Consider the following 12596-nt stretch of genomic DNA (forward strand, 5'->3'; position numbering starts at 1 on the left):
TGTTGAGTAAAATTAAACAAAATAATCAATATCTTTTGCTTCTGTCACAGTTGCTTCAGCGTTGGCCCAACGCAGCCGGAGGTAACGGTCTCCATGGCGCCCTGTTCACTAGTCCTGTAGGCCCTGGTCAAAAGCAGTGCACTATAAAGGGAATATGGCGTCGTTTGGGAGACCCGCAGGCCGAGACTTGACTGGCATTCCCGAGACGTCTCCTGGCAACCTCGGTCTCCTGACTCAACTGTTTTTGGCCCTCCTCTGCTCCCCAACTAGTGACGGGCATTGCGATTATTTCTGGTGAGTCGGCTCATTTGGCTCGGTTCACGTAAAGTAGCCGGCTCATTTGGCTCCCAAACCGTTCCACGTTCAAAATGCTTAAAAATTGACCTAGAACCATAAAAAAATTGCAAATCTCCAATGTAAAGACCAAAAGTTAGACTACCATTATGTCAGATGGACAGCAAAAAAACAATAGTTTTTTTTACGCACTGGAAAATCAGCGTGGACCAGATTGACACGCTTTCCCACTATGTATTGTTTCTACAGTGAGTATTCACCCACTTTACATAATTATTTTGTAACTTATCTGCAAAAAAACGTTGTTTTGAGTTTAAAAAGCAGTAGCAGTATGCAAATCAGGGAGCCAAATAAACGGTTCTTTCACCGATGCGATTCGGTTCCAGAAGTTCAACAGAAAGATTCATTCAAAAAGAGCCGGTCGTTCGTGAACGACCCATCACTATCCTCTACATTCACTAAACAAGTGGACTGAATTTGGACTGAAAGAACTGTTACTTATATCACTGATAGCGGGTGTACTCAAGCCTCTCTTCAACGAATTACCGTTAATCAGGGATGGACAGGATTTAATCCGATCGCGTAAATAGGTTACGGGAACGATCCAGGTAAATGTGCGCCATGCATGCGTCTGATTTTCTTTGGTAATAGCGGATTCCAACACTGCTTTAAATTCTATTATAAATCAGGCCTACATAAGATAAACATACTTGAGCATGATGTATTTTAGCCGTAGAAAAGGCTATACGGCGATAGAACAGCGCAACATGTAACATTATTGGTTTATCCAATGAATTGGAATATCACATTGCGTATTTCAATAAATGTATCGTCTTCAATCTCTGAAGTCATTCAGTCATTCAAACGTCATAATATACTACTGCGTAACGCAGCCCAGTGCTGTAGGGCTAATCTGTGTAACGCAGCCCAGTGATGTAGGGCTAATCTGGGTAACGCAGCCCAGTGATGTAGGGCTAATCTGGGTAACGCAGCCCAGTGATGTAGGGCTAATCTGGGTAACGCAGCCCAGTGATGTAGGGCTAATCTGGGTAACGCAGCCCAGTGATGTAGGGCTAATCTGGGTAACGCAGCCCAGTGATGTAGGGCTAATCTAAAAAATATTTTATATAAGGTTTTCCCCCGAAAAAGGAAATGCCAGAAACATGCCATGAGCATTTTGACTCGGTTGAAATATTAAATCCGACTGCATGCGTAGCCTAATGTCTGGCCTTTTCTCACGGTAGCTCTAATGTCGGCTTAAAGCTTTGTAGATACAGTTTACATATTCTGAACGCGCTTCAATCTTACTGCAATGTTATTGCAAAAGGGGATACAGCCTATAAATTGAGTGCACAGTGCACACATGATTTTATCACAGTTCCTTGTTGATCAATAAAATATCTCTATAGCCTTCTGTATGATCAATAGTGATCTGTGTGTGTGTGTGTGTGTGTTTGTGTGAGAGACACAATATCCATGTTTTCTGAACAACAGTCAAGACATTCCATGCAGCGGGTAGTCATGACTACAAGAGTGAACATTAAAAGTTCAGCAATATCTTGATTTAAGAAAACGTTTTTTTTTGTCCACAAAAGAGTCAGATCTGAATAAAGATGAGAAGAAAAAAAAACATGCATTCTATGGATTGAGGAGTACCAATGCGATCACATCACCTCTAGCGACCGTGACTGAAGAGATGAGAGAGATTGTAACAAAGTCAAGAGATTATGCCTGCTTCCCAAGTGGCACCCTAGTCCCTATATAGGGCATTAGGGCTCTGGCCTTAGTAGTGCACTATATAGGGCCTAGGGTTCCATTTTGGATGTACACCAAGCTCGGATCTTCCTTTAATTCACACAAGCAGACTGTATTTTTGTGATGATTTAGGGAGACACACAGTAGCCTAGCTAGCCTACAAAATGGACGTGTTTACTGTGTAGACATTTGTGATGCCCAAGTGACATACTATTTAATATATAGTAAAACAGGGTGTCATTTAAAAAACACAACCATTGACGTCATGTCGCTGATGGAAATATAACCAGACATGTTCGCTACTGGCCAGACCACAGTTTGGCATGTCATGTTACTGGACTAAATCACCACCCACTAAATGTCATGTTACTGGACTAAATCACCACCCACTAAATGTCATGTTACTGGACTAAATCACCACCCACTAAATGTCATGTTACTGGACTAAATCACCACCCACTAAATGTCATGTTACTGGACTAAATCACCATCCACTAAATGTCATGTTATTGGACTAAATCATCACCCACTAAATGTCATGTTACTGGACTGGACTAAATCACCACCCACTAAATGTCATGTTACTGGACTAAATCACCATCCACTAAATGTCATGTTACTGGACTGGACTAAATCATCACCCACTAAATGTCATGTTACTGGACTAAATCACCACCCACTAAATGTCATGTTACTGGACTAAATCATCACCCACTAAATGTCATGTTACTGGACTAAATCATCACCCACTAAATGTCATGTTACTGGACTAAATCACCACCCACTAAATGTCATGTTACTGGACTAAATCATCACCCACTAAATGTCATGTTACTGGACTGGACTAAATCACCACCCACTAAATGTCATGTTACTGGACTAAATCACCATCCACTAAATGTCATGTTACTGGACTGGACTAAATCACCACCCACTAAATGTCATGTTACTGGACTAAATCATCACCCACTAAATGTCATGTTACTGGACTGGACTAAATCACTACCCACTAAATGTCATGTTACTGGACTAAATCACCACCCACTAAATGTCATGTTACTGGACTAAATCACCACCCACTAAATGTCATGTTACTGGACTAAATCACCACCCACTAAATGTCATGTTACTGGACTAAATCATCACCCACTAAATGTCATGTTACTGGACTAAATCACCACCCACTAAATGTCATGTTACTGGACTAAATCATCACCCACTAAATGTCATGTTACTGGACTGGACTAAATCACCACCCACTAAATGTCATGTTACTGGACTAAATCATCACCCACTAAATGTCATGTTACTGGACTGGACTAAATCACCACCCACTAAATGTCATGTTACTGGACTGGACTAAATCACCACCCACTAAATGTCATGTTACTGGACTAAATCACCACCCACTAAATGTCATGTTACTGGACTGGACTAAATCACCACCCACTAAATGTCATGTTACTGGACTAAATCACCACCCACTAAATGTCATGTTACTGGACTGGACTAAATCACCACCCACTAAATGTCATGTTACTGGACTAAATCACCACCCACTAAATGTCATGTTACTGGACTGGACTAAATCACCACCCACTAAATGTCATGTTACTGGACTAAATCACCACCCACTAAATGTCATGTTACTGGACTGGACTAAATCATCACCCACTAAATGTCATGTTACTGGACTGGACTAAATCACCACCCACTAAATGTCATGTTACTGGACTAAATCACCACCCACTAAATGTCATGTTACTGGACTAAATCACCACCCACTAAATGTCATGTTACTGGACTAAATCATCACCCACTAAATGTCATGTTACTGGACTGGACTAAATCACCACCCACTAAATGTCATGTTACTGGACTGGACTAAATCACCACCCACTAAATGTCATGTTACTGGACTGGACTAAATCACCACCCACTAAATGTCATGTTACTGGACTAAATCATCACCCACTAAATGTCATGTTACTGGACTGGACTAAATCATCACCCACTAAATGTCATGTTACTGGACTAAATCACCATCCACTAAATGTCATGTTATTGGACTAAATCACCACCCACTAAATGTCATGTTACTGGACTTTACTGGACTAAATCACTACCCACTAAATGTCATGTTACTGGACTAAATCACCACCCACTAAATGTCATGTTACTGGACTAAATCACCACCCACTAAATGTCATGTTACTAGACTAAATCACCATCCACTAAATGTCATGTTACTGGACTGGACTAAATCACCACCCACTAAATGTCATGTTACTGGACTAAATCACCACCCACTAAATGTCATGTTACTGGACTAAATCACCACCCACTAAATGTCATGTTACTGGACTAAATCACCATCCACTAAATGTCATGTTATTGGACTAAATCACCACCCACTAAATGTCATGTTACTGGACTAAATCACCACCCACTAAATGTCATGTTACTGGACTAAATCACCACCCACTAAATGTCATGTTACTAGACTGGACTAAAGCTGAATCATTTTAGTTAAGTCATTTCTGATTTGGTCAGTCCTGAGAAACTTCAATCTGCTTTACTCAGCAAGTGTGGGAGGGGGAAGCATTATATTTGACATCATTGTTTTCTCTGTTCGTGTCTTTGATTCGTAGACACAAGAGGACGTCTCATCCTCACCCCAGACTGGAAACACCAAGGATACACAGAGGAAGCTTTGAAGAGGGAGCTCTCAATGAAGGAGGCTTTTCAAAGTGCCTTAAATCCTAATCTGGATTACCTCTGTCGTTGTGCTTTCCTCATAAAGAAACCATCAGAACCTTAAATCCTCATCCGGATTACCTCTGTCTTTGTGCTGTCATAAAGAAACTATCAGAACCAGTCAGAATGATGATGCAAGATCTAGAACTTCCTTCTCACACCCACAGAGAAGGATCTATTACATTTAATTAAACCACAACACAAAGGGACACAACCACCATTTTACAGCGTAGAGCTATAACAATCTAGAACACAGGTAGAACAAAGAATTGTTCTAATCTATTCTCACAAGATCTACAACCACCCGCTCACAAACACATGTCAGAGCGACGGAGGCCCCGGTGAAGAGTACATCAGACTGCGACCAACTTCTCTTGACTACTACCGCTAGTTTGATTCTGGTAGCCAGGTGTGGTTCTTATTCCCGGGGTTGTCATGGAAGCAAGCTCCACCCCCAGGATCAAGGTGTATAGTGTCTGGGACCAGGTGGAGGAGACAGACCAGGTGAGAAACAGTCTGTCCCTAATGACCACACCCGGTATACAGCCAAAAGAGAATGGGCCTCCATCTGAGCCTGTTTCCTCTCTAGGTTTCTTCCTTCTAGGGAGTTTTTCCTTAGCCTCGCAAGCCACACTGATCTTCTAGGGAGTTTTTCCCAATAGCCTCGCGAGCCACACCGATCTTCTAGGGAGTTTTTCCCTCGCGAGCCACACCGATCTTCTAGGGAGCTTTTCCAATAGCCTCGCGAGCCACACCGATCTTCTAGGGAGCTTTTCCAATAGCCTCGCAAGCCACACTGATCTTCTAGGGAGTTTTTCCCCATAGCCTCGCGAGCCACACTGATCTTCTAGGGAGTTTTTCCCAATAGCCTCGCGAGCCACACTGATCTTCTAGGGAGTTTTTCCCCATAGCCTCGCGAGCCACACTGATCTTCTAGGGAGTTTTTCCCCATAGCCTCGCGAGCCACACTGATCTTCTAGGGAGTTTTTCCCAATAGCCTCGCGAGCCACACTGATCTTCTAGGGAGTTTTTCCCCATAGCCTCGCGAGCCACACTGATCTTCTAGGGAGTTTTTCCCCATAGCCTCGCGAGCCACACCGATCTTCTAGGGAGTTTTTCCCCAATAGCCTCGCAAGCCACACTGATCTTCTAGGGAGTTTTTCCCCATAGCCTCACGAGCCACACCGATCTTCTAGGGAGTTTTTCCCAATAGCCTCACGAGCCACACTGATCTTCTAGGGAGTTTTTCCCCATAGCCTCGCGAGCCACACTGATCTTCTAGGGAGTTTTTCCCCATAGCCTCGCGAGCCACACTGATCTTCTAGGGAGTTTTTCCACATAGCCTCGCGAGCCACACCGATCTTCTAGGGAGTTTTTCCCCAATATCCTCGCGAGCCACACCGATCTTCTAGGGAGTTTTTCCCAATAGCCTCACGAGCCACACTGATCTTCTAGGGAGTTTTCCCCCAATATCCTCGCGAGCCACACTGATCTTCTAGGGAGTTTTTCCCCAATATCCTCGCGAGCCACACTGATCTTCTAGGGAGTTTTTCCCCAATAGCCTCGCGAGCCACACTGATCTTCTAGGGAGTTTTTCCCAATAGCCTCGCGAGCCACACTTATCTTCTAGGGAGTTTTTTCCCATACCCTTGCGAGCCACACCGATCTTCTAGGGAGTTTTTCCCCAATAGCCTCGCGAGCCACACTGATCTTCTAGGGAGTTTTTCCCCATAGCCTCGCGAGCCACACCGATCTTCTAGGGAGTTTTTCCCCAATAGCCTCGCGAGCCACACTGATCTTCTAGGGAGTTTTCCCCAATAGCCTCGCGAGCCACACCGATCTTCTAGGGAGTTTTTCCCCAATAACCTCGCGAGCCACACTGATCTTCTAGGGAGTTTTTCCCCAATAGCCTCGCGAGCCACACTGATCTTCTAGGGAGTTTTCCCCAATATCCTCGCGAGCCACACCGATCTTCTAGGGAGTTTTTCCCCAATAGCCTCGCGAGCCACACCGATCTTCTAGGGAGTTTTTCCCCAATAGCCTCGCGAGCCACACCGATCTTCTAGGGAGTTTTTCCCCAATAGCCTCGCGAGCCACACCGATCTTCTAGGGAGTTTTTCCCCAATATCCTCGCGAGCCACACCGATCTTGCGAGCTTCATACCTGTAACACATATTTATGTCAGCTCGCGACAGTGTGGCTCGCGAGGCTAGTTTTTCCACTGTGCTTCTGCTTTGGGGTTCTAGGCTGGGTTACTGTAAAGCACAATTTAAAAAAACAGGCTTAATAAATGAATAAAACCCATTTGTTTGATTGATTGACCAGGTGGAGGAGAAGGTGGGTTCGGCTTCAGAAGACCATCTGATCACCCTCAAGGCCCTGGTGCAGAAGCTGAGGCTGGAAACACGGAGGCTGTCCTACCTCGAGTGGAAGGCCCGTTTAGAGGCCCATAGCACCAAAGCCCTGATCATACCACAGCAGAGCACCAGGGACTTAGTGAGGCCAGAAGAGCAACGGGTAGTATCCCAGAGTGAGGGCAGGTTAGACAGTCAGAGCACCAAATGTCTGGCTGAACCACAGCTACAGCAGGAGCTCCATGCAGAGCAGCAAGAGGAGCAGGAGAAGGCCAAACGACAGCCGGTGGAGCCCAGAGAGAGCCCCCTGACCTCGGGTTTGATCTGGCAGCACAGCCTGCCCGCTGGAGTACTGAGGAGATTTAAGAACATCGATGAGGCTGTGGGGTGGCTCAGGAAAGAACTGGTGAGAACAACAGAAGTATTGGTGACTGTTTCTTGGTTTAGTGCTGTACCTCCAAATACAAATTAATTCAAGTGAGATGGGCTTCCTGTCAATGCTAGGGAGATGGGCTTCCTGTCAATGCTAGGGAGAGCGGCTTCCTGTCAACGCTAGGGAGAGCGGCTTCCTGTCAACGCTAGGGAGAGCGGCTTCCTGTCAACGCTAGGGAGAGCGGCTTCCTGTCAACGCTAGGGAGAGCGGCTTCCTGTCAACGCTAGGGAGAGCGGCTTCCTGTTAACGCTAGGGAGAGGAGCTTCCTGTTAATGCTAGGGAGAGGAGCTTCCTGTTAATGCTAAGGAGAGGGGCTTGCTGTCAATGCTAGGGAGAGGGGCTTCCTGTCAATGCTAGGGAGAGGGGCTTCCTGTCAATGCTAGGGAGATGGGCTTCCTGTCAATGCTAGGGAGATGGGCTTCCTGTCAATGCTAGGGAGATGGGCTTCCTGTCAATGCTAGGGAGAGGGGCTTCCTGTCAATGCTAGGGAGAGGGGCTTCCTGTCAATGCTAGGGAGATGGGCTTCCTGTCAATGCTAGGGAGAGGGGCTTCCTGTCAATGCTAGGGAGAGGGGCTTCCTGTCAATGTTAGGGAGAGTGGCTTCCTGTCAATGCTAGGGAGAGTGGCTTCCTGTCAATGCTAGGGAGAGAGGCTTCCTGTCAATGTTAGGGAGAGTGGCTTCCTGTCAATGCTAGGGAGAGAGGCTTCCTGTCAATGCTAGGGAGATGGCCTTCCTGTCAATGCTAGGGAGATGGCCTTCCTGTCAATGCTAGGGAGAGGGGCTTCCTGTCAATGTTAGGGAGATGGCCTTCCTGTCAATGCTAGGGAGATGGCCTTCCTGTCAATGCTAGGGAGATGGGCTTCCTGTCAATGCTGGGTAGAGAGGCTTCCTGTCAATGCTAGGGAGAGGGGCTTCCTGTCAATGCTAGGGAGATGGGCTTCCTGTCAGTGCTAGGGAGAGGGGCTTCCTGTCAATGCTAGGGAGAGGGGCTTCCTGTCAATGCTAGGGAGAGGGGCTTCCTGTCAATGCTAGGGAGAGGGGCTTCCTGTCAATGCTAGGGAGAGGGGCTTCCTGTCAATGCCAGGGAGAGGGGCTTCCTGTCAATGCTAGGGAGAGGGGCTTCCTGTCAATGTTAGGGAGATGGGCTTCCTGTCAATGTTAGGGAGAGGGGCTTCCTGTCAATGCTAGGGAGAGAGGCTTCCTGTCAATGCTAGGGAGATGGGCTTCCTGTCAATGCTAGAGAGAGAGGCTTCCTGTCAATGCTAGGGAGATGGGCTTCCTGTCAATGCTAGGGAGATGGGCTTCCTGTCAATGCTAGGGAGATGGGCTTCCTGTCAATGCTAGGGAGATGGGCTTCCTGTCAATGCTAGGGAGATGGGCTTCCTGACAATGCTAGGGAGATGGGCTTCCTGTCAAAATTCCAAGGCTATCCAGAAATCCTGATTGTAGAATAATATCGGGAGCAGCGGAGTAGGAGGTAGGTAGGATGTAATAAGAGCAGCGGAGGTAGGTAGGAGGTAGGTAGGTGGTAATAAGAGCAGCGGAGGTAGGTAGGAGGTAAGTAGGAGGTAGGTAGGAGGTAAGTAGGAGGTAGGTAGGAGGTAATAAGCAGCATGAAATCCAGAATCCTCCAACCAGGATTTCTGGAAAAGATGGGAATTTTGGGAAATTTTTCGGGAATTTGGTGACGCTATTAGAGTTCGTTGACACATCAACGTTCCGCAGCATCGTCTACTACACCCTCTGTTGTTAAGGCCAGACCACACCCTCTGGTGTTAAGGCCAGACCACACCCTCTGTTGTTAAGGCCAGACCACACCCTCTGTTGTTAAGGCCAGACCACACCCTCTGTTGTTAAGGCCAGACCACACCCTCTGTTGTTGAGGTCAGACTACACCCTCTGGCGTTAAGGCCAGACCACACCCTCTGGTGTTAAGGCCAGACCACACCCTCTGGTGTTAAGGCCAGACCACACCCTCTGTTGTTAAGGCCAGACCACACCCTCTGTTGTTAAGGCCAGACCACACCCTCTGGTGTTAAGGTCAGACTACACCCTCTGTTGTTAAGGCCAGACCACACCCTCTGGTGTTAAGGCCAGACCACACCCTCTGTTGTTAAGGCCAGACCACACCCTCTGTTGTTAAGGCCAGACCACACCCTCTGGTGTTAAGGCCAGACCACACCCTCTGGTGTTAAGGCCAGACCACACCCTCTGTTGTTAAGGCCAGACCACACCCTCTGGTGTTAAGGCCAGACCACACCCTCTGGTGTTAAGGTCAGACCACACCCTCTGGTGTTAAGGCCAGACCACACCCTCTGTTGTTAAGGCCAGACCACACCCTCTGTTGTTAAGGCCAGACCACACCCTCTGTTGTTAAGGCCAGACCACACCCTCTGTTGTTAAGGCCAGACCACACCCTCTGGTGTTAAGGCCAGACCACACCCTCTGGTGTTAAGGCCAGACCACACCCTCTGGTGTTAAGGCCAGACCACACCCTCTGGTGTTAAGGCCAGACCACACCCTCTGGTGTTAAGGCCAGACCACACCCTCTGGTGTTAAGGCCAGACCACACCCTCTGTTGTTAAGGCCAGACCACACCCTCTGGTGTTAAGGCCAGACCACACCCTCTGTTGTTAAGGCCAGACCACACCCTCTGTTGTTAAGGCCAGACCACACCCTCTGTTGTTAAGGCCAGACCACACCCTCTGGCGTTAAGGCCAGACCACACCCTCTGTTGTTAAGGCCAGACCACACCCTCTGTTGTTAAGGCCAGACCACACCCTCTGTTGTTAAGGCCAGACCACACCCTCTGGTGTTGAGGCCAGACCACACCCTCTGGTGTTAAGGCCAGACCACACCCTCTGGTGTTAAGGCCAGACCACACCCTCTGTTGTTAAGGCCAGACCACACCCTCTGTTGTTAAGGCCAGACCACACCCTCTGTTGTTAAGGCCAGACCACACCCTCTGGTGTTATGGCAAGACCACACCCTCTGGTGTTAAGGTCAGACCACACCCACTGGTGTTGAGGCCAGACCACACCCTCTGTTGTTAAGGCCAGACCACACCCTCTGTTGTTAAGGCCAGACCACACCCTCTGTTGTTAAGGCCAGACCACACCCTCTGGTGTTATGGCAAGACCACACCCTCTGGTGTTAAGGTCAGACCACACCCATCTGTTGTTAAGGCCATACTACACCCTCTGGTGTTATGGCCAGACCACACCCTCTGGTGTTAAGGCCAGACTACACCCTCTGGTGTTAAGGCCAGACCACACCCTCTGGTGTTGAGGCCAGACCACACCCTCTGGTGTTAAGGCCAGACCACACCCTCTGTTGTTAAGGCCAGACCACACCCTCTGTTGTTAAGGCCAGACCACACCCTCTGTTGTTGAGGCCAGACCACACCCTCTGTTGTTGAGGTCAGACCACACCCTCTGGTGTTGAGGCCAGACCACACCCTCTGTTGTTAAGGCCAGACCACACCCTCTGGTGTTGAGGCCAGACCACACCCTCTGTTGTTAAGGCCAGACTACACCCTCTGTTGTTAAGGCCAGACCACACCCTCTGTTGTTAAGGCCAGACCACACCCTCTGTTGTTAAGGCCAGACCACACCCTCTGTTGTTGAGGTCAGACCACACCCTCTGGTGTTGAGGCCAGACCACACCCTCTGGTGTTGAGGCCAGACTACACCCTCTGTTGTTAAGGCCAGACCACACCCTCTGGTGTTGAGGCCAGACCACACCCTCTGTTGTTAAGGCCAGACCACACCCTCTGTTGTTAAGGCCAGACCACACCCTCTGTTGTTAAGGCCAGACCACACCCTCTGTTGTTAAGGTCAGACTACACCCTCTGTTGTTAAGGCCAGACTACATCCTCTGGCGTTAAGGCCAGACTACACCCTCTGGTGTTAAGGTCAGACTACACCCTCTGTTGTTAAGGCCAGACTACACTTAGGGCTGTTGCGGTGACCATATTACCGACACACTGTTATTACCATCTACTGTCAACATTAGAAACAAACTATTCAATCTGATCACTCCTTTTAAAGGCAATGTTTCTACGTTCACAGAGAACGTATTCACGGTAAACGGCTCAATCGGAAATTAACGTTAAATGTCATTAGCGTTACAACGCAGATCTTCCGCGGTCCGGTATGAATCTAGGCCTAAATCTGTACCCTCCTCCCTCCCCCCCACCACCTCCCCTCCCTAACTCCCTCCCTCCCTTCCTCCCTCCCTCCAGAAGGACATGCCTCTCCAGGACCAGCAGTTGGCCCATCAGCTGATGCGTCTCCATAGCGACATCAACAAACTGAAGATCGAGCAGACGTGTCACCAGCACCGCCGCATGCTCAACGATGCCACCTACGGGCTGGAGGAGAGAGATGAGTTGAGCGACCTGCTCTTTGACTTCCCCGTCACCCCCGGGTTCGGACTCTCCACCCCGCTGAGACTCATAGGGGTCACCAAGATGAACATAAACTCTCGACGCTTTTCCCTCTGCTAGCAGTAGAGAGAGAGAGAGAGAGAGAGAGAGCTTTGCTAGCAGTAAGGAGAGAGAGAGAGAGAGCTTTGCTAGCAGTAAGGAGAGAGAGAGAGAGAGAGAGAGAGAGAGAGCTCTGCTAGCAGTAAGGAGAGAGAGAGAGAGAGAGCTCTGCTAGCAGTAGAGAGAGAGAGAGAGAGAGAGAGAGAGAGAGCTTTGCTAGCAGTAAGGAGAGAGAGAGAGAGAGCTTTGCTAGCAGTAAGGAGAGAGAGAGAGAGAGATCTCTGCTAGCAGTAGAGAGAGAGAGAGAGAGAGAGCTTTGCTAGCAGTAAGGAGAGAGAGAGAGAGCTTTGCTAGCAGTAAGGAGAGAGAGAGAGAGAGAGAGAGAGCTCTGCTAGCAGTAGAGAGAGAGAGAGAGAGAGAGAGCTTTGCTAGCAGTAAGGAGAGAGAGAGAGAGAGCTCTGCTAGCAGTAAGGAGAGAGAGAGAGAGAGCTCTGCTAGTAGTAGAGAGAGAGAGAG

The 12596-nt window shown here is 48.2% G+C and overlaps 1 protein-coding gene across 1 annotated transcript; it reads left to right on the forward strand.

Moving 5' to 3' along the window:
* Positions 1 to 5241: 5241 nt before the first annotated feature.
* Positions 5242 to 12101, forward strand: fam167ab (family with sequence similarity 167 member Ab). Its single transcript, XM_038982798.1, has 4 exons — positions 5242 to 5271; positions 7132 to 7302; positions 7432 to 7566; positions 11838 to 12101. Exons 1-4 carry the CDS (start codon positions 5242 to 5244, stop codon positions 12099 to 12101), a joined length of 600 nt encoding a protein of 199 aa, XP_038838726.1.
* Positions 12102 to 12596: the final 495 nt, after the last annotated feature.

This window comes from Salvelinus namaycush, unplaced genomic scaffold, assembly GCF_016432855.1.
Source record: "Salvelinus namaycush isolate Seneca unplaced genomic scaffold, SaNama_1.0 Scaffold1300, whole genome shotgun sequence".
NCBI lineage: Eukaryota > Metazoa > Chordata > Actinopteri > Salmoniformes > Salmonidae > Salvelinus > Salvelinus namaycush.